The sequence below is a fragment of the Polyodon spathula genome, chromosome 37 (assembly GCF_017654505.1).
Source record: "Polyodon spathula isolate WHYD16114869_AA chromosome 37, ASM1765450v1, whole genome shotgun sequence".
Classification (NCBI taxonomy): Eukaryota; Metazoa; Chordata; class Actinopteri; order Acipenseriformes; family Polyodontidae; genus Polyodon; species Polyodon spathula.
The window spans coordinates 2584395-2606022 of NC_054570.1; the positions used below are offsets into that span (position 1 = coordinate 2584395).

Sequence of the window (21628 nt, forward strand, 5' to 3'; positions counted from 1 at the left end):
GGTTAACATACTTAAAATATAATTAATTTAGAATTTCGACTCAAGGCTGACATCTGCTGTCTAAAATGTATACATGTATATTTATATTATTTATATATATATATATATATATATATATATATATATATATATATATATATATATATATATATATATATGTATATACGTTTTTTCCGCAATTGAAACTCAGGGGTAGTCCAATTCGTCCATACATATATCTTCCAGGGTTGCCAGATTTCTGCAGTTTATAGCAAAAAAAAAAAAATCACTTAAAAAATAGCTAAAAATAGCCAAATTACTTGTTTTAACTGAAGGCAAACTTATTTTTAACACGCATGCCTGTGCATAAAACAATCAAAAACCTTCTTAAGAAAGGATACCTGGTATTAATTTGATAAAAACTACAACCCCCAGTACAGCTCACCCAAACGTCACGGGCAACAAATTCTGTACAGAAGCTCTGAAGGGACAAATCCACATTCCTACCAGACCAGCAACCTAATTAACAGCGAGATCCCTTTATTGCAATACTAACGCTGGCACTGTATGCCAAACAGTATTGCCAAACATGAAAACGGTTTCAGTCTTTTTAAAGTTATACCACCAATCCAATTACATTATCAACCCGCGACTCCTTAATATTTCCCGCGGCTGTGTTTTTTTGAATTAGCAAAATTCCGCGGGAAAACCGAATGACGTACTCTGAGCAGTGTGCCAGTAGCGCGGGAAATTGAACAATTCCACGCCCACACAAATTGGGTATTCAGTTTTTTGTAAGTTCTGCACAACTAAACCCACCACCAACAAGAATAAGAACATTCTGGTCCTAACCTGATTCGTAATGGAAAACGAGGTAAGAATTCTTTGCAATTCATAGTTCATAAATCATAGCTACTATAATAACAACGTGTTCTGTATTAAATTAATTACATATACAGTGGTCCCAGTTAAATTGATGCATTCAGGAACTACATTCATTTGTTCAGTATGGGTATCGTATTGAAACATAACGTCTCTATAAGCTTAAAAACACGAGAAAAAGCTTTTTAATGCATTTCATCAGTTTTAAAAGTTTCCCGAATTCCACTGTACCACCACCAGGATCTAACTTTTATATATTATATATATATATATATAAATATCATATATATTATATCTCTATATATATATCTATATAGCCTGCGGACGATGATGACTATCTATATATTCTGTAAAACAGGACGAGCAGCCTGATGCTATTCTGTATTTTCTGTTTAACAGACCTCGTTTTAATCTCAAATGTTTAATTTTGGGGGAAAAAAATAAAACCCTACAGATTTTAACAAACACAGGGTCCAATAGCCCGCCTTTTCAAATCGAAATGGATAAGACAGACACTGAAATGTTCTTTGTCAGAATACATACTGCAGTTTTACCAAATAAGAACATCCACCCAAAATACATGCCGGGAAAACACAATCGGATGTGCAAATGCTTCTCAAGTCTCCTCAGCTCGTTTTACCCTTGTGAATGGTGTGCCGATTGTAGAATACAGTATCTGTGCTGGCTTAGCATTTTTCGGAACACAATGTAGTGGCATCATTTGCAATGTTGCAGCTTTCTTCAAAGTAATTTTGGACACAAGATACATTTTATTTATTTATTTATTTTTAACACAGTGAAAGCATCTGCAAAAATATTTAAAAATTCATTGGACTTTATTGACTCATACAAAACGTGCCTTGCGTGAGGCAGAAGGCGCTCGAATATGACTGCTGTCAATCCATCCAACCCTGAGGAAAGTAGGCGGCCGGTCACGTCAGTCAGTCAGTCAGTCAGTCAGTCAGTCAGTTTGCGGGAGATTTGATTGTTGTCAAATGTTTCGCGTAGCTTCCGGAGAAATGAAGTTGGGGTTGGGAATGTGTCTTTTTCTCCTTTCGAGTTTGCTTGTGTCGTGTCGTAAGTAGCTACAGTAACGTGCTTTTTGCAATGTGAATAATGTGTTAGGATGTGACATTAGTTTTTGGAGACATGATTTAAGGAAGCCCGTGTTTTATTATTGCACTGTACTTTATAATCGCTGACTGACCGCACACAGTACTGTTGTTTGGTGTTTTTATTTGTAGATATTCTATGAGGTTATGTTCCTAACCAAGCAGACGAGTAATCTTTCATGTATAGAGGGATATTTTAATATTAATGTAACTTTCTTTACGCACAATTTGGCGGACCAGAGAGAACCTGCACCGCATTGGTTGTCAGAGATTATGTGGTTGCTTTTACGATGGGAAATAACGCCATATTTGTATTTGTCATAATCATTAGTAACATAATGTTTGTATTGTGTAATGCAGGACTGCATTGACATAGATGATAGCTTCACTGTATGTCAACATAGGCTGTATATGATATGACTAATTTCAGCTGAGTTGAACCGGTAGTACAAAATCATATTACAGTGTCCACAGAACGGGAGGACAAGCATCAAATAATTCAGATTGATATATCCTTCATAGACCCCTCATTGAACGGATAATTTGCTTAATTAGACCTTTTTTAATTGTTCTCAGCTCCTAAAAAGTTGCAGATTTCAAGTTACTTATAACATTGTGCAGTTAACTTGAAATGGACTCACTTCAAACAAAACTCAATTCTACGAGGTGCTATAACATGATAGCAAGATCTCAATTTTTTTTTTTCAAAACAAGGTGTAGGTACTGTGATAACCAACTCCGGGCATTTTATTTTCTTTTGGTTTCTAGACTCGAAGGATTTTAAAGTTGCGAGGATCGGGGAAAATGCAACTCTTCCCTGTTTGGCACTGCAAGGAATCGCTGTTGAAAACCAGATTGTCATCTGAAGCACACTGGAAGAGTCGCAACTCTGTCGTTCTCAAAATGGTATTTCTGAATGCAAAGGGGACGTGAAAGTAAAGATGGTAAACCTGACCCTTGTAATTCCAAACGTTTCGTTCTCCGATGAGAAGTTGTATTCTTGTACATTAAGAGGAGGAGGCAATAAGGTTGTAAAGGACATCAAGCTATTTGTAGGTAAGTAAATGCATAAAAACTAAGAAAAAATAGACCTACCTGAAGATAAATTATATTTCCAGTCTCACTTTTCTTCCAAGTCAAGTTTAGTTCGCTTCTTGGTTTTGCTGTTATCTTCCTGTGCTTTAAGGTGAAGTGATTAGAAGCTGCTTCCTTTTCAAAAGATGTGTTACAAGACTAAAAGCACTACTTTCGTGGGTGCTGTATACATGTGATTTTCGTAGTTGGTACAAGTACATATGGTTTAAATTCAGAATTGTGCACATTTACATGTGTACAAGCAAATGTGTTTTATTTTCCAGAAAACTCAACGACCCCTCCACCTGACAGTGCAAGCACCCCGACCAGCTCCCTGACTTTAGGTGAGTTTATGTTTTTGGAGAAGCACAACATTGTTCATAAGTGTGTGTGTATATATATCTATATATATATATATATATATATATATATATATATTTATATAAGAATATATATATATATCTATATATATAGATATCTCTATATATATATATATATATATATATATATATATATATATACTATATATATATATATATATATATATATATATATATATATATATATATATATATATATATATATATATATATATATAATATATATATATGTGTTAGATTATATCCCCATTGTATATTCAGACTAATTCTAAAGATTTGAAAAGGGGTTTTCCCAAACTTGAATTCTTTAAAATGTTTAGCAGTTAGAGACAGTGCCACAGAGTAACTCAATCATTTCAATACCTGCCTCGGTCGAAAAACACATGGAAGGGAGTCTGTTATAAATAAGAATGCATGGGGCCCAGAATATATACTCTCAAAATATTTGTAGCAATTGAAAGGGTACAGATATCTGAGACGAGGCTGTTCTACTCGCCGGGTGACTCTTCTACCAGGCGTGCCCATATGCTTTGTGCACAGTCGTCTGCGTTGCAGATAGATTATTTGATGTTGGCTGCCATGTGAGGATTTCGTGGCGACACTACTGTTGTGCATACCTGCAGCATGTTCCTGATTCAGGCAAAACCTGAAATCAGTCATTGATTATGACTTCAGTGGGAACGTACAGGGTACTTTTAAAATCAATATTAACATTTATTATATCAGCTGCAATGTTTTGTTTTCTTCGTCTGAATATTCATTTTTGTTCTTTTGCATTTTATACAAAAACAAGGGTATATTAAGTTTCTGGAAATATTAATGGAACATTTGTTTTGTCTTCCAAGTGCATTAATAAATAAATCTGTATTTATAAATGGCTTGTGTGGCAAGTTTTGAACACTTTTTTTTTTTTTTTACAGTTTTCAAAATTTTGTTGCAATTTCTGTAAACATTAATGCAATTTCTATAGTAACTTCTATTCTTGCATTTCCAATATTTTTTCAATTCTGTATACTGTTGCTTCCTTTTAAAATAAATACAAACAGCAATAAATGTATTGGAAGTTTACTTGAACAAAGTATCAGGACAGTTAAAAATCTGTTACATAAATATCAATTAATACGTATATGAAATGGAAAAACATGGAGATGACTTATCAAGTAGAAAAGAGTAGTGTTTAAACAGAAAATCGCTGTGGTCTGTAAATTACATTTATATACACAAATGGTTTTGTATATTTCTTCATTTTATTAATACAGATTAACACAAACCTTCCCACTTAGGAGATTAGCGTGAGATACTGTAAGAAATCTGGAGCAGCTTTCCCTTTTTGACTGGTGCTTGCAGTCTGCCACAAAACACTGTAACACACGGTTCACTAGCTTGAATTTCTATTAAATTATAGTACGACCGCTTACTGTAGAAATCGCAGTAATGTTTATGTAGGACCCTAGAAAAGGGTCAAATATATTAACATAGATTGTATACAGTCTGTTTAAGACTTTCAATATGTAATACTATTCTAGCTCAATATTGCCAGAATGTGTTCCCATGAGAGGCACTTAACTCGACTATAGAGCTGGGGGTGGATAAGAGTAACAGGTTTCAAAGTAAAAGCAATCCTTCTACCCAAAGGAATTTGACACCTTCTAATTTTTGCATTTAGAACGACTCTTGAACTTGAATATTTTCAGTTATTACAACTATGAGTATTATTATAACAAATTGTTAGCGGATTTTCTTCAAAGTGCTTTTGCAGCTTTAGAAACCGGTATGGCATTAATGGGTTAATTTGTTTCGTGTTTAATGTATATTGTTGTAAAATATAAAAATATGCACAGTTAAATTGGTAAAGAATCAGTCTTTTTAACAAGGCTTGCTAAAAAAATAATGACCCTAAATTAACTTTTTAGTGATTTTCATACATAGCACAAGATGTGTTTTTTTTGTTGTTTTTTTTTAGAAATCGCACTTCCTTTCATATTTTATATTTCACCAAGCTGAAAAGAAAGCCGTAACAATGTTAAATTTACAGTATTTTACAATGTGATTATCCCCCCCCCCCAGTGGCTATAGAGCGATCTGCACTTTTAAAGTGGTATTCCCTTCAGACTGGGTATTCCCTTCAGACTCAAACTCTACCAAGAACCAACATAATGTATTAGCTGTTGCAGGAGTCTTCATTGGAATGATAGCAATAGGAGCATTCTGCATAATTTACTGGCATAAAAAAACAAGAAGGATGTTCAACAAACTAGACAACGGAAACCCCCCTGCCAATGACATCATCTGCCTTGATGATTTTCAGTCCTTTAGATAATATGCACATTTGAAGAAACTACATTTGATAAGAAACTGACACAAATCTGAAGGTGCTGGGGGTAGAGGGGGTGGGGGTATTAAATAAATAAACTGGTGCAATTGACCCTGCTTTTAAATCAGCAATATTATTTAAGAATTTACTCCCCTACAAAGCAGGTTTTGCAACGTGTATTAGTGCTATAACTGGAGTAATTAATGAAACTGCTGTGTCTTAGGAAAAATAGCAAACTTGTGTCTTAAGAAAGAGCCCCTTGGTTCCTGGCAGGAGTACTGAACTGAAGATGACCAGGGCTAGGAGGAGGGCAGCTGGACTGGGTGAGGCTGAAAGGACAGTGAAGAGACTGCGACACTGCAAACTCAAGTGGTTTGGTGTAAGGAAGACAAAGTACAGATGTCAACAAGACCCAACTGCAACAAGCAGCTGCTGGGCGAAAGGAAGCAGACAGAGGACAAATCTCCAAAACGGAATCAAGACGGGACTCTGCTGAAAAAGAAGACCCAAGACGATGAAGCAAGCTGCATGCGAGTAAACTACCACAAGCAACGAGACTCAGGACTGCTGCTTACAGAGACTTATCAGACAAACCAGAATGGGTCTGCTGTACACCTAAAACCACAGCATCCAAAAGAAACTGCCCTGCTACCTGCATAGGTAAAAGATTCAACGAAGAGGACAGAGCGGACGGCCGCACTTGTGGGTACTATACCGTGGACTGAAGACTTTGTTGCAGCTGTTTGTTGATTCTATCGAGAATTGAAAGCTTTGTTGCCGAGTTTGATACAATGTAGGACGAAGACTTTGTTGCAGAAAGGAGAGTTTTTGTACTGGACACTTCAACAGATTGAGTTTCCAAGCCAGCAGACCAAAAGTTAAGGCAGTGAGAATTTGAATTGTGTTTGTGCTTAGAGACTTTATGACTTTTTTTTCTGATTTCTGTTTATTATTTGTGTACTTAATAAAATACTACTGTTGATTAACCATTCCTTGTGTCTGCACATGAATGTGTGTTCATAGTAAATCCACGATCTTTGTAACACATCAATTAAATATTATTAATAAGAGAACTAATCAACCCAGGTAAACATTAAATGATCAATTATTGAATTGTTCCTACAACCTACTTGCCCCAGTTACTTCTTCCTTATAAAGTGACCTTCACTTTGAGAGCTGCAAAAAACAGTCCAAGAACATGATTAAAACTTAAAACATTTCGTTCTGTAAGACATTGGGGATATTACAACGCTAACAATCCCACCTCCCTCGTTTGCTTTTTTAAATTAAAGTTTCCTAGTTTCTTTGATATATCTAACTTTTTCAATCAAACTGAAAAGCGGTGCTTAACTAACGCGATTTGAAATAATAAAAAAAGTTCAGCTACCAGGTGCTGTCGCAGGAATATCTGACCTTGGCCGAGGATTTGGCGGGTAAAGGCGGAGCCCTGTTTAGAAAAGGGGCGTGGTTATTTGGTAAGTGGCGGGAATACAAGAATACAAATTAATACAAGGATCTCAAAAATAAATCAACACTATGGGAAAGAGTTAATGAATAGCATTGGTCAATTAAGGGATAGATTATGGGGGGGGTGATATAAATGGTTTGATATTCACAGACCTATCGGCTATTTACGTTTGCTTTATTTATAGTTCTGCCTTGTTGAATGCCTTGTTTGTATTTTTTTTTTTTCCCCTGTGGAATATGACGTTATGTTCTTCAGCGCACAACACTATTTGTGACAATCATCTGACACAAAACAAAGTAGACAGACTGGAGAGGAGGAATTTGTTGCAATATGTTGGAATTTGGGTCTTTCACACCTTTTAAGTGTGTGTGTATATACATGTATATATGGAACAAAACATGACTTTTTCATGTTTATGTAGCAACCAGAGTCTCACACAGCAGTATATATTTACTATTACATTTCCCAGAACTGTCCACTCAAAAAATAAGGCAGCACATTTAGGGCTGGTTTCACAGACCCTGATTAGCACTAATCTTGAGCTACCTAATGCTATTTTGGGCAGGGTAATCCAAGGCTAGTGTTAATTGGAGGTCTGTGTAACTAACTGTAAGAGTTAAACATCAAAATCAACATGTATTGCAATTCTTATTGGAACAGGTGCATAATACAGAGTTGTGGCCTGTTTTTTTCTCCCTAAGTATTTACTCTATTAATTGCCATAGAAGTCGCTTCAAGTCCTGGCTATCCACATTGAGCAATGCTGAATCTCAGAAGTTGAAACTGATGTTTGGAAGTGTAGCCAATAAAATTATATAAAATAGCCAATTTGAGACAAATCGCCAGTAAATGTATATTTATTTAACCCTCTGTACCTTTTGTGCTGGACATTTAAAAATGCATTTAAAAAGGAAATCCCACGAGGTGGTTTTCAGAGAAACTATTAATACTGTATTTTAACAGAGTTGATATTTAGACTTCAATAATTCAACAACAGGAAATCCGAAGCACAGCTATTTCAAACGTTCTTGTGATTGCTCTGGGTAATTGTATTGAGGTACCCAATTACAGAGGGAGGGTAACTGACTGGAGTAAGAAGGAGAACAACCTGGTTTTAAAGTTTTTATTCTTAGCGAAGTCAAAATCGTCAGATGTTTTGGCCAAAATGCTTATGAAGCTTGCTTGTAGTTTAACCTCTGAGTTTGTCTTTGAGCATTTGAACTTACAGATGGACTTACAAAATTGAACCCACAGCAATATTTGGGTAAGAAATTATAAAACATGGCAGCAAAGACTTCAAATAAAAGATCAGCAATTATGTTTAAGCTTAAAACTTTTGTTTAAGCCTTGGTGAGAATACTTTCAAGTGACCTTGCAACATAATAAATGAAAATATTTTTTTATTATTATTATTTACAAAAACACATCACTCTCTTTCCAAAAAGCCATAACTTTTTTACCCTCCAAACTCGCCAAGCATGAAGCAACGTTGTCCTTCTTGCCATCCCATGATGCTTTGGGAGTGCGTCCGCCCATTGACGTCTCTCAAGTCTATATGTTTAAAATGTTATTTTGTTACACCCCAGAATTCAGCTGGAGGGCATCGGTCGCCCGATTGAGGAGGATACTGATTGGGGGAAAGCCTCACCTTCATGGAACTGGGGGACATAGAGAGTGGTAGCGAAGGATGAGCCGTAGCCCTGAGGCATCATGGGATTGTGGAGGGCCATGGTGGGGATACCACTGTACTGCACAGTACCGCTACCGTAGTCCTCAATCCCTGGGAAGGCGTTTCGTTTGCCTTTTTGTCTTCGGTTGCAGAACCAAACACGCACCACCTTTAGAGGAGGACAACTTGTTAGTATTTTGCATATGCATTGTGTTCTGCAGTTCTCAAACCCGGTCCTGGGGGCAGGGCTAGCAATAGTGGCTGATCCACTACCTCTTTGCTTAACCCCTTAAGGTACAAAAGGAATTTGTTCAAACGGTTTCTTTTAAAAAAAAATACATTCAAGAGCGACTCAAGTATCACACAGAAGGAAACTGCCCATTTGGATGACCAGATCCAGCCTGTCAGGACATTTTTTTTTGTGTTTGTCTCTTGTACCTTTTAAAGGGTTAAAACAAAAGCTTTGAAAATTCAGTTGTCACTAGCACTGGTACTTTTATTTCAGTCAATTACAGCATTCACTCCAGCAATTATTTTGTTTTGCAATCTGAGCTTGTGTAAGACACCAGAATAACGACTGTTAGTTTCAGTGGTAGAGTACTTGCATCCTTCTCCAGATTGAGGTCGTCTGCGATCTGTACTATCTCTGGTGCAGAGGGCTTGGGACACTTGTCGAAATATGACTCCAGCGTCCCCTTCACATTGTTCTCGATGCTCGTCCTTTTTCGTTTGCGAGCCTGGATAGCAGCCTGCTCCAGATTACACAACTGCAGAGAGAGCGAGAACAATCCGGATTAGAGGCCTGCTTGCACATCTGAGCGTTTTTTTTTTTTGTTTTTTTTTTTATAAAGTTTAGTTAGTCCAATCATAATTTTCCCCAGTTTTTTTTTCCCCCAATATGGAATGCCCGATCGCTCTTCCCCTCATCTCAGCAATTCCTTTGGGCTCAGGAGACCCGAAGGTTCAGTGGGCGTCCTCTGATTTCATGACCAAGCCAGCTTCCTTTTTTCCCCAGGGAACTTGAGAGCAGATGTCAGCGAGCTACCGCCCTCTGGAGGACAAAGGCCAGCCCTGCAGGTGTCTGCTCTGAGCTCACTGGCTGCTTGGCCAGCAGGGTTCGCTGCAGAGCTACGAGGAGAAACAGTCCCTGCTGGTTTTACCTCCCTAGCTCACGGAAGCACCAGAGCCAAAGTGACACTCCCTACTTCGCTCAGCCAGGACACGAACCTACCCTGTATAAGCATTTTTCATAAATATATATCCTATAGCTGTTATTCCATGTCACAGAACCAAAATCCTCCACTAATGTGGATTTATCTTAAGAAACCTTAGCAGTCTGTAGCATTTGTGACTCTATAGTTACCATACGGTGGTACTAATCTATCAAGAACAGCCATTGTATCTTCCCTTGTATTAGCATTCACTCTTGGTATTGTATACAGCTCTGGCCAAAAGTTTTACATCACCTAGAATTTTAGTATTGAGACATCATTAAAAAAAACAAAAAAACAATATGAACATAACTTAGATCTTTTATTCAACATCATGCAATCAACGAAACTACAAAATGATGTCGCAAAAGTCTAACGAAAGTCATAATCACAGTACAGTATTTCACACTAGATATAGAACTGTTGTCAGTTTTTTTGTTAAGCATATTGAAAATTTCACAGGTTAAAATAACATTATTCACAGATTTAATTGGACTTTTTGAAGCACAATGAGTTGATTCTATAGGGGGATGCTCAAGTTTGGCCCACAGCGGAGCCTGTAGCTCAGAGCAGCTCACCTCCTGAAGGTTCTCGTTGGTGTCCACCTCTCTCAGCCAACGCTCCAGCAGCGGCCTCAGCTTGCACATGTTCTTGAAGCTCAGCTGCAGGGCCTCAAACCTGCAGATTGTTGTCTGGCTGAACATCTTTCCTGAAACAAACATCTCAAAGTCATTCACTTGCAATGGCCCACTTAGTGCAATACAGAACCATTGTATCACCCATTGACTGCCATACTCAATCCAAATTGCAGCCAGCACCCCTCTAATCTCTTTAGGGAGGTTCAGATTGGAGAATAGAAGGCTCTCTTGTTTTTTTTTGTGTGTTTAGTGTATAAAATGAACACTGGAAAAGTTACCTTACATCTCTGTTAGACATGTAACTCTACCTGCGCACCAAGATTCATTTTAAAATTCTTAAATTGAGATCTAATATGGGTCAACGTGCCTTTTTATATCAGGCATCTCATCTTTGGAAAGCCTTGCCTTTGAACATATAAACAGCCTCTGCACAAGACCTTTCTAAATCGCTCAGAAATATTTATTTTAAATCTAACCAGGGTTTCAAATCCTGCAAATACTGACTAAGACCAGAATTGTGTGTAAATTGAAAGCTGTTGAATAATATAATGGCAACATATTGAATTATATACTGCTTTGCAATTTTCCCTTATGCTTAACGAAAAACCGATATAATTTTATAGTTTGTTTGACTACATGATGTTAAATAAAATATAGCAATTATGTTCATATATATATTCAGCTCAAGGATTCTGTCCTGCTTAAATAAATATGTTTGAAAGATGTTGAAATTGTCTTCAGTGAAGGGTATGTATACAATCTCACTCCATAAGGTGCCCCCAAGTGCCGAACCATTGCATTTCCACTATAATCTGTCTGCGTTGCCACTGAAGCTCTCTGGGAAGGGTTCTTACCATAAAGCACACCCAGCGCCAGTCCCACATCAGCTTGTGTGAATCCCAGTGTAATTCTCTTGTGCTTCAACTCTTTGGCAAACTGCTCCAGATCTGCTGCACTGGGGGTTTCCTGAGACACAAAGACAAGAAATGCATTTAAACTTCCCATTACCACCAGTATGCGATTATAATGGTTATATTATAATTAATATCCCAATTACACATAATTCTATAGCCACTGCTCTTTCTCACCTTAACAAGATAGCTACTTTTTATATATATATATATCTATATATATATATATATCTTCATAATATATATATATATATATATATATATTAAAACAATATTAAAACTAAAGCTTTGAAACCCATGACAGATTGCAACAGGAATAAAAAGCATTGTAGTTTTCTTTGCAAATAAATAATTGATGAAGCACACTCCACCTCAAAATCACAAGAGACCCTTATGCAGCCCTGCACCTTAGAAAAAGAACCGTGACTTCTCAACTGACCTCATCTCCACTATCGCTGGAAGTCCCCTTTCCATCTTCACTCTCTGGACTACAGCTGGCTAGGGGGCTCTCGCCGCTTCCATCGAGGGGGCTAAGTGGTGCCGCAAGCTGCCCTTGAGCCCCCAAGTTGCCCAAGTGCCCTCCACCGTTCCCAGCGAGAGTCCAGGCTGACGCTGGACTGCTGCAGGAAAGCATTCCCCCTGCTGCTGAGGTGGGGACTGGAGGAAGCAAGCAAGAGTTCCAAGGATGGCAGAGGAAACTTTCCTTCTCTGCTTTCACCCCCTCTCCACCTTTGAAAGAATCGTAGACCCCTGTGCCCCCTCCGTGCGGCATTGCCATTCCATTGTGGGCCCAGGCTTCAGCCCCAGGGAAAGTGTACCAGGCCTTGGGTAGTCCATGAGCCCCTATGCGGACATTGGTAACAGAGTGGTCTTCAGGGACCACCTGCCCGTAGTCTGCTCCTTTATAGGTATATCCTTGAGCCGAAGAGAAAGTGTCCGGAAAATACTGGGGTCCAGTTTCCTGGCTGAGGTGTAGTCCATCGGCAGGAAGGTGGAAAGATCTTCCAGCATCTTGTCCAAATAACCGTCCTGTCATCGTTTGAGATGCGTTTTCAGACTGGAGAAGTTATTTTGGAGAAGGTTTTAGACAGGGCAACTAAAATACACACCATGCAGACTCGAAATTCATTCATAGGCACCTTCCTCTCTCTCACCTCCTAAATGCCCCTATGTAAATGTCCCTCCCTGGATTGGCTGCTTCTAGGATGAAGAGGCGGACCCCTCAATGATCGCCCCTATCACAGGTGCTGATCATCCTCTGGATGATTCCCTTGTTAGGGGACTTCAAAGTCAAGATCAATCAGGCAGTGGGGCACTGCAGGGAGGGGAGCTCTCCCCTACCTTACAATCTTCTAATCTTTTGACCTCCCCCACCTGCCCACAGCCATGAGCGTGCTAATTGGCCCACTCCCCAACCCCCTGCTCCTCCAAGTCCATCCAGCCATCAAACAATAGAATCCCAGACTGCTTCTTGTGGAATCCTGCTGGTCTGGTTTCCATTGTCCAGAGGCTAAACGACTGTCTTTTCTAGCCCCAAAGTTCAAAGACATTGTGTTTCAACAGAAACCCTACTGACCCTTTGGTCTATGGCCCCAGCAGTTACCCCCAGTCACTGTTTGGTTTTGATATACTGCAAAGTGACACCAAAAAACATTCAGGCAGTTACCCAGAGTTTCAATACCCATATTTTGATTTATTATACAGAGGCAAAAAAAAACAGTTGTTAGCAGTTGCCTTCCTTCTGCATTAAGTGTTACTGCCCCTTGTAGCTACAATATATTTTACTGAGTATTATTAATACACCCTGAAATTTATCCTGTTAAAAAACATAACAGATTATTTAATTTACACTAAGTATGTATTACCGCTGCCATCTGTAGACAGAAGATTTTCGGTTTGTTTATAATTGCTTTCTGAACTGGCTGGAACACTCTTGTTAATGGTTGTCTATTGTTATGTTTTCTTCCTCAAAGTAATTATAACGATTTCAGACGCTTGAAGGACATGGAATACTGGTGTCTAAATGATCATTAAAAAATGTAACCCAAGAAAATATCAGTTTCAAATTTCTCACTTGGATAATATTGCCCTTACACGTAGATATAATTGCGGGACGCGTCAAATTTACTTGGAGTAGACAATCTCTTTCACCACTGTATGGGCTTTGATCATTTTAAGAGTTTTTGCTCAATATATGCATACATATGTGTGTGTGTGTGTGTGTGTTTATGCAGAATATATGTATATAAAAAGTCAAAGAGTCAACTTCCCAAAGTTTCGGTATGTTTAGCACTCCTTTGTCAAAGGAAAGTGTGTTTGAACACAAACACTGGAGGTATTTATAGGGTTTTGATGCCATGGTAACCACACATGTATGTCTCTTCAAATCTAATGTCTTTGTGATGTCATTCACATGTAGTTAGTTATGTAACCATCTGCTGTTCCTTTCTATCTAAACCTTCAGGCATCATGGCATTTATTTTCAATTATTTTTTTTTTATTCCTTACTGTACATTATCTAATTTTATTTATTTTTTAAACCACGGTATGTCTGTTTCTTGTAAAGTGCTGAACTATTGGTTCATTAATTTATTTTTTATTTCTTATATTTGATAAGTAGCTCTGTATTCCTTATATAATGATGAACCCGGTCTCTGCATATATTTTATTTAATTACATTTTATGCAAAATATAACATATACAAGGTTGCTATCCTTGCACTACTGATTTTTTTAAGACTGAATAATAATTTTCTTTATTTGCGATTTCACGTTTGTCTTTACCAATATATCTGCACACTTTACCTGTGTTTTTACAGGCTTCAATGCCCCTCAATGTATCTGTGAGCTCTTTGTGTTTACTGTGGACAAAAATGTCAGCCAAATTTACGATATAAAAGCTACGATCGGTGCTTTCGGAAAAAAAAAAATATATATATATTTTTTTTCTGAAGTGTATATAAATGCTTCCAAAATTTTTTTGCAATGTTGGGAAATAATTTAGAACATGTTATTATTAATGGTACTCTGTTAACCCTCTCTTCCCTTTTCTTAAAATGATATAATTGGGATCCATAGTTAATGAGAATACTAGTGTTAGTGTAATGGCAATATGGGGCAAATGAGAACCATGACTGTACCACCTTATAACCTGTTCCACAGTATAAAGGGCTGCCTTATAAGGGGGAACACTGTGTCTTATCCTTATACCCAGTCCTTTCAGAATTGCTTTTTGAGTTAGACAGGACGTGCAGGTGATATATGTAGCTACTGATGCACATCAGTAGGTTTTGAGTAAAGATCTGTTTTAATAGCTCCTTTATCAAGTCTAACCAAGGTCTAAGAATTCAATTCCAGATTGTGTCCACCTTAAATCCACCGAAATATGAGACCTTTATCTGCTGGTCTTGTAATGAATCCATCATCCTCTATTAATTCCTTTAGCACATCTTCATTCTTAGTGAAATTTAGTTTAACATTCCTTCTGAGGCCTGTTGCTATTTCATTTCTAGAAGAATTCAATGAGTATAATTTGGTACCATTGTACTGGATTTCAGTCCACTGTTCAGAGCAATCTCAGAGCCATTAAGTCCAGCCTCAGACTCCTCTCTGCTGTTCCAGCCCCTCAATGGCTCTCCTGGAGAGCATTTCCTGAAGGCTGTTCTCTCTCTCTCGTTGGGAACAATGGGCTCCAGTGACACCTCTCTCCCAGGCAGGGACACCCATTCGCAGCTCGTCAGCCCTTTGTCCTCTTCCGAGGGGCTGTGAATGAATGGGGGAGCTCAGGATGGGACTCAACACAAGACCAAAGAGGGGCCATTGCTGTCTTATGTGGACGTGGGAAAAGTAAACCTGCAGCCTCCCACAGCCATGAGGTAGAATTGTAAGAGAATAAGTGAAGTAGACAAAAGTTTTGTCGAGTGCCTTTTTCAGTGGACTTCTATGATGTTCAGCTAAGTTTTGCATCACCTGGAATTTTAGGATTGAGACATCTTTTTTTTTTAAACTATAAGAACATAATTGTGATCTGTTCTTTACCCCATTTAAACTACCAAATGATACCACAAAAGTAGGTACAGTATTTCAAGTTAGATTTCAAAATGTCACATTTTTCAATTTGTCTTAGTCTTTCATTACAAAGTGGTATGTAATTTCTATGTTAACATATTTATACATATTTATAAAGAATGTCATTGACTAACCTTGAGGTATTCTAGTAAAATCTCTACTGTATAAATATATATTTCCCCACAGGGCGAGGGAGAGCGGCCCTCAATCCTGACCCCTGCCTGCTCTTCACTCCTAGATCTCTCCCAGGCACAGACTGTCATGTGTGCTGAATTGTGTGCTTTGGAATGAGAATTACACTAACGTCCACTTGGTGTTGAGCTGAGATCCCACAAACTCATTTCACATGTGACCTAAAACCAGATTTGAACTTCCAGAAGTTATGGCACCAATGGAAATTCCATAAAGGCTCTACAGTAGCAGTATAAGAGTTACCTCAGGGGCAATAGTGGCATAACTTTGACAGTGTACTGTTATTGATGGAATGGTGCACCAGTGTGTGTGGCGGGGGGGTCATATTTTGTCATAGCAAAGGTATCACAGTTGCGTTAACCAATATGCATTGGCAATCTATTGAAATACCAAGGCACTATACTAGTACCAAACACAGGGTTCGCTGCTGTCAGGCTCGCCATTTCGAAGTTGCCATTCCTGGTAATGCTGTGACTGGTTTTGCTAGCTAGGGTTCCTTCAGGGTAATGCACTGCTGGCCCCCCCCTACGTGTTAGATCAGGCGATAACTATTGCAGGAAAACCGTGAAAAGGCTGTCTGTGCTTCATCAGTATAATAACAAGCTGCCAAGCACTTGTCCTGGATTGGTACCTGCCCGACGAGATGCAGTTCTCACAGGTGTCAGCGAATGGCTTGGTTTCACCTGGAGAGGATAATCTCTAACAACTTTTCAAAACGAGTTTATCTGTCATTTACATGCATCGCTGTGCAATTGGGTGACTTGGTACTCTTCCAAGGTTCAAATGCATGGTTATATATCTATGATGGAAAGTTTTCAAATGCACGTTGGTTACTACAGTCCGGGACGTTATTATTCGACCCAGAACTTGGCTGATTTGGAATTCATAAAAGGGTTTGCTGCTTAGTTTTGCTGGAGAGTTCCAACGGCCACCCAAGTGACCCCCGTTTCGTCGTCCAGACCCACAAATTGACATTAATACCCCCCCCCCAGACCTTCGCCATGTCATTATACAACCCCGCTAAATGCCTGTGAGATCACTAAATGTTGTCGTTATCAACACAGGATTGTACATCCACTCCATTAATCGATGAGTTCTTAATTCAAGTCGCAAATTATATCATTTTAAATTAAGCAATGTTGTTGTGTTCCTTTTCTCATTAATTCTAAATGTCATTTTAATAATTGAGGTTCGATTATTCATTGTCCAAAATGTTCTCGAAGGGGTGGGGGTCGGGGGGGGGGGGGGGTGCAGAAGAGCATTCGGAGCCGTTTACTTGGGCTGTTTCTTTAGAAGTAAAAGCATACAGGCAAAGTCTCTGATCTGTTGTCTAAGGAGACAGGGGAGAAGCCAGTCGTGAGGAGGCAATCATTCTCTATTGCCGTTCGGAATGAATTTTAATTGACTCTGAACTGCCTGCTAAGCCTCTTTTTGCCCTGAGAAACATGATCTCATTCATGGGACTGTGCCCCACCATCATGCTCAGTTTCCACTGAAATGCAAGTCCTTGTAATCAACCACATTGTTCTATAAGGCAAACAGAATGCTTGGTTATATAGGCAGAAGTGTAGAGTACAAATCAAAGGAGTTGATGATGTTGCTAGTGAGACCGTACTTACAATACTGTGTTCAGTTCCCACACAGGTCAAATGAGATAATTAACTACTTCAGGGTCTGCGTGCAGGTTGAATTGGGTCAGTTCAATAAAAACAATTTAGAACAGGGTTGGAGCAGAGACCAGGAGAGGGAGGACCAACTTTGGCCACCCCCTGCTCTACAGCCACAGGTGATGACAGAAAGCAAATTGCGTCAACAAAGTATACAGGCAGCAACAAAGAAAACAGCTACATTAAAAGCAAAAACTAAAGCTACATTTGAAGGATGCAAGGAAGCAACTGATTTTGGGAGTATGGCTGTGAAGCCCAATTTCTGCTAAAAAATTCATCTGTCGCTCTTGTAATATTTTACAGTAAACATGTACCAAGTTGATGCATTCACCATGGGCTTATGTTTTAATACTGCATGGGGCTGTACAGTATATCATGTTAAACACACAAGTGTTTCTGCCATTGCCTTCGTCAGTGTCCATGGATCACAAATACTGGTTTGTGCAAGGATATCTACCTCATTCAGCAAATGCTCTGCCCAGGCTGTCCTGCTTTACCCATCTGTCCCAATGCTTGAGCAATTAGATGCCAAAATTTATGATCATGGTGACCCTTGTTTATTTCACACTTAACATTTATTTATTTATTTTTTTAAATCAGGTTGATGGGTTATTAAAAGTGAGTTGTTTGAAACCATCACCTTTGGCGCACTGCAGAAGTGTCTGTGCTCAGTTGAGAGGTCAGTTAAACAAAGCACTGGTTGGCTGCAGGAAGTTTCATAACTCAATAGAGGGCGCTCTTCCCTCTGGAAACAGATTGCTGTCAGTATAGCATGGGTGACAACATTTTAACAAGTCTGTCACCCATGAGCTTTTACGGGACATTTTTTGCTGATTCGGAATGGAATGCCCTCTGTTATAGGTATTGCACTTTTAGAGCTAAACAAAGCAATTTAAATGCAATACATATAACAATACATATTCCATTCTGAATATGCAAAAATGTCCTTTAAAAGCTTATGCATTTTAACAAGGACCACTTTATAAATGAAACAGACTTGTTAAAGGGATACTTCACAGTAGTGTGCACGTGCATTAGAACAAATGTGTTATTTATATTCTCTATATATCTTACCTACCTGCATGCATTTTCAATTTCAATTTGCAGTCAGTAATCAGTGCTGTAGAAACAATAGGCACGTGTGCGTGAAAATGTTAGACCACGTTGTGCTTTAATTAGGCATCTTAAACAAGTCTCATGCATTTTACCATTGTGTGTTCCCTTTCTCTTACTGTTAAACACATTGCATGTGTGGTCTATTAAAGTCCTCAATACAGTTTGACAATTGCCTATTATGACAATTGTCCTAGATTGTCAGTTCCAGTGGTTTGATTTCATATGCACAACAAATCAAACCTACAGAAGCAATGGGATGTTCTGATAAATTTCTGCATGACTGTAGCGCACAGCTATACATCCACACTTGTCTTTTCCTGTATTCCAGAACAGGGAAGTTTTGATGTTGCCTTCAAAGAGATGCACAAAACGACAAGAAGAAGGGCTTTCGTTTGTCTTCCACATGGCTTTGGACAGGGAATCTGTTGTTCTGTTCTTGAGTCCACATGCGGGCCTGCTGTTGCTTCCCTCTTAGGTTTTGTGTTGAGTCCCATCCTGAGCTCCCCCATTCACTCACAGCCCCTCTGAAGAGGACAAAGGGCTGACGAGCTGCGAATGGGTGTCCCTGCCTGGGAGAGAGGTGTCACTGGAGCCCATTGTTCCTGACGAGAGAGAGAGAGAGAGAGAGAGAGAGAGAGAGAGAGAGAGAGAGAGAGAGAGAGGCTGGAGAGAGAGAGAGAGAGAGAGAGAGAGAGAGAGGAGAGAGAGAGAGAGAGAGAGAGAGACAGCAGGACTGAAATGGCTCTGAACACTGGACTGAAATCCAGTACAGTGTTACCAAAATATGTTCAGTTTGAAAGGTTTTATATATTATACAGTGGCACCAAACATTCAGATAGTTGCTTTATATTTCAATAGCCACGTAATTCAGTTACCTGCAATTGGGAAAAAAAATCCAAGTAAACTTTAATAAAAAAAATATTAATAAAATAATAATGGAATCTAGCACACGGAATGTAGCTCTGAAAGGGGGTGTATACAGAATCTCACCTTACTTCAGATATAGCTGTTTGTCCACTTGCTAGTTTTGATCAGTGTGAATTATGAGGTGAAAAGAGATTGCAAACAGTTTAGTGTGAAGTTTAGTGTGAGTGTCAAACTGTATTGCCAGCTATAGTTATATAAAAAGTGTGCTGCATACTTCAAAATTGTTGAGATAAAGATAAATCTTTATTATAAAAATGTTACCATTACCATAGGGAACATAAGTCGGTCCCTTGTCTCTGTTATTTCCAAAAATTAGAAAGTCGAGGTGTAAGGGACTGTGTGCAACTTGTTAATGGGGACTTGAAAGATCTTCAGCCCAACATATAATCCTCAGTTGAATCGCTATATTGTGCAGCAAGCCTCACATTTTGCACACATTTCCATGGCAATATTGCAGTACGCCCCCAGCTCCGTTCAAACGGCTGAAACGCATTGTAAGAATCATGCAACTCTCCAAACATATTTTGGGGTTTAAATGGTCTCTGCCTGTTTACAAGAATCTAGGCACACAAAATAATTAAGCAATTTCTGCTGCCAAAACATTATCAGTTGCTGGACAGAGAATATTAGCCTACACATACACGCTGCATTTATAGATCTGTATGTGCAAATGTGCAAATATAAAAAAAATACCATTAACAATTCTAAATTTTCTAAAATTGTTTGGAAGCATTTATGTATACTTCATGATTCAGAGATGCAAATTTGGCTGAAATTTTAGTCCACAGTAAACGCAAAGGGCTCACAGAGACATTGAGGGGCATTGCAGCCTGTAAAGTGTGCAAATATATCGGTAAAGAGAAAAGTGAAATCACAAATAAAGAGAAGGAAAAAAAAAAAAAAAAACTGTTAACTGTGCAGAATCTGACCAATTTATCCAATAACCTTCTGTGAATTTTCAGATTCTGCACAGAATCTGTGCAGAATGATCTCAGTAAACGCACCCTATATATCTTCATGTGGGTCAGCAAAGAGAACGGCGCCACACCCACCCCGCCACAGCGTGGTGACATCATGTGAAATTCCCCTATAGATGACAGTAAGAACCCTATTCTCGTTGGTGATCAACTCTCGCGAGCTGTCAGCAAAGAACTAGCGCGGGGCGAGGAGAAGGGAATTGGTATCTGAAAATGGTAAGACTGTATCATGTTGAAATAAATAATGTTTATTTAAATAATTGCTTTATTTATTTGTTTAACTGCGGTAACGTATAGCTGTTTGCATTTTCTTGTAGCGCACAAATAACTGAAACACTACCCAGGTGCTCTGTAACGTTAGATCATAACCTGGAAATAATATTTTTTGGGGGGTATTTAAAATATAATCGGCATTGCATTTAACATTTACGTTGCGTAACTAGAGGACAAAACCCCCCTGCATCCATTGTGAGTAGACGAGATATAGCAAGATATATTGTTATTGTTACTCAAGACGTTATTTTGATACCACGCTAGAGGTGTGCTTCTGGTGCAGCGTGGATCAGTCTCGGAGTAGTTGAGAAAGTTCGTTTATACCGTGCTGTCTCCAGCAGTCGCTTCTAAAAGTTCTCTCTGTGGCTCAGTCCAACTCCCTTTGTCTGCCATTCTCGGTCCTGGGCCATTTCTCAAGCAGAGACTGACGGTTGTGCAGAATTGTTTGTTTTGTGGTGCAATTAACCATGATCCCCACTAAGTGGAGTTCAGTCTCCTTTCATTTGTGTTACCCGTGCAACTAGAAACCCAGGTTAGTCCTTAATGCAGTACACTCTGCAATAAATCAACATGCTGAAGGGATGGAAATCAGACACCTGTTGCAAAACAGTTTCCCCCATTCCAGATTGTATTAGGAGCTTGATTAGATACAGTGTAACAGGCTCAGGTGTGTCTTATTAAACTCCTAGTAAAACCAGGAATGGATCAAACGGCTATACAATGGGAGGCATGTTTCCATCCCTACGTTTGGGGGTGGGGGGGAGTTGCATT

The 21628-nt window shown here is 38.8% G+C and overlaps 1 protein-coding gene and 1 long non-coding RNA gene across 2 annotated transcripts in view; one reads left to right on the plus strand and one right to left on the minus strand.

The window, feature by feature from the left end:
* Positions 1–772: 772 nt before the first annotated feature.
* LOC121304380 lies at positions 773–6618 on the plus strand. Its single transcript, XR_005947943.1, has 4 exons — positions 773–853; positions 2742–3029; positions 3332–3391; positions 5965–6618. It is a non-coding gene; the product is annotated as an uncharacterized LOC121304380 (long non-coding RNA).
* A 273-nt stretch (positions 6619–6891) lies between these two features.
* LOC121304174 (POU domain, class 5, transcription factor 3-like) overlaps positions 6892–21628 on the minus strand; it is a 15356-nt gene continuing 619 nt past the window's right edge. Inside the window, exons 2-8 of the mRNA XM_041235141.1 lie at positions 16529–16580; positions 15368–15399; positions 11582–11677; positions 10668–10798; positions 9484–9645; positions 8858–9047; positions 6892–6917 (exon numbers count right to left, since the gene is read on the minus strand). Coding sequence (XP_041091075.1) covers positions 6892–6917; positions 8858–9047; positions 9484–9645; positions 10668–10798; positions 11582–11677; positions 15368–15399; positions 16529–16580 — 689 coding nt within the window. The remainder of the gene's footprint in view (positions 6918–8857; positions 9048–9483; positions 9646–10667; positions 10799–11581; positions 11678–15367; positions 15400–16528; positions 16581–21628) is intronic.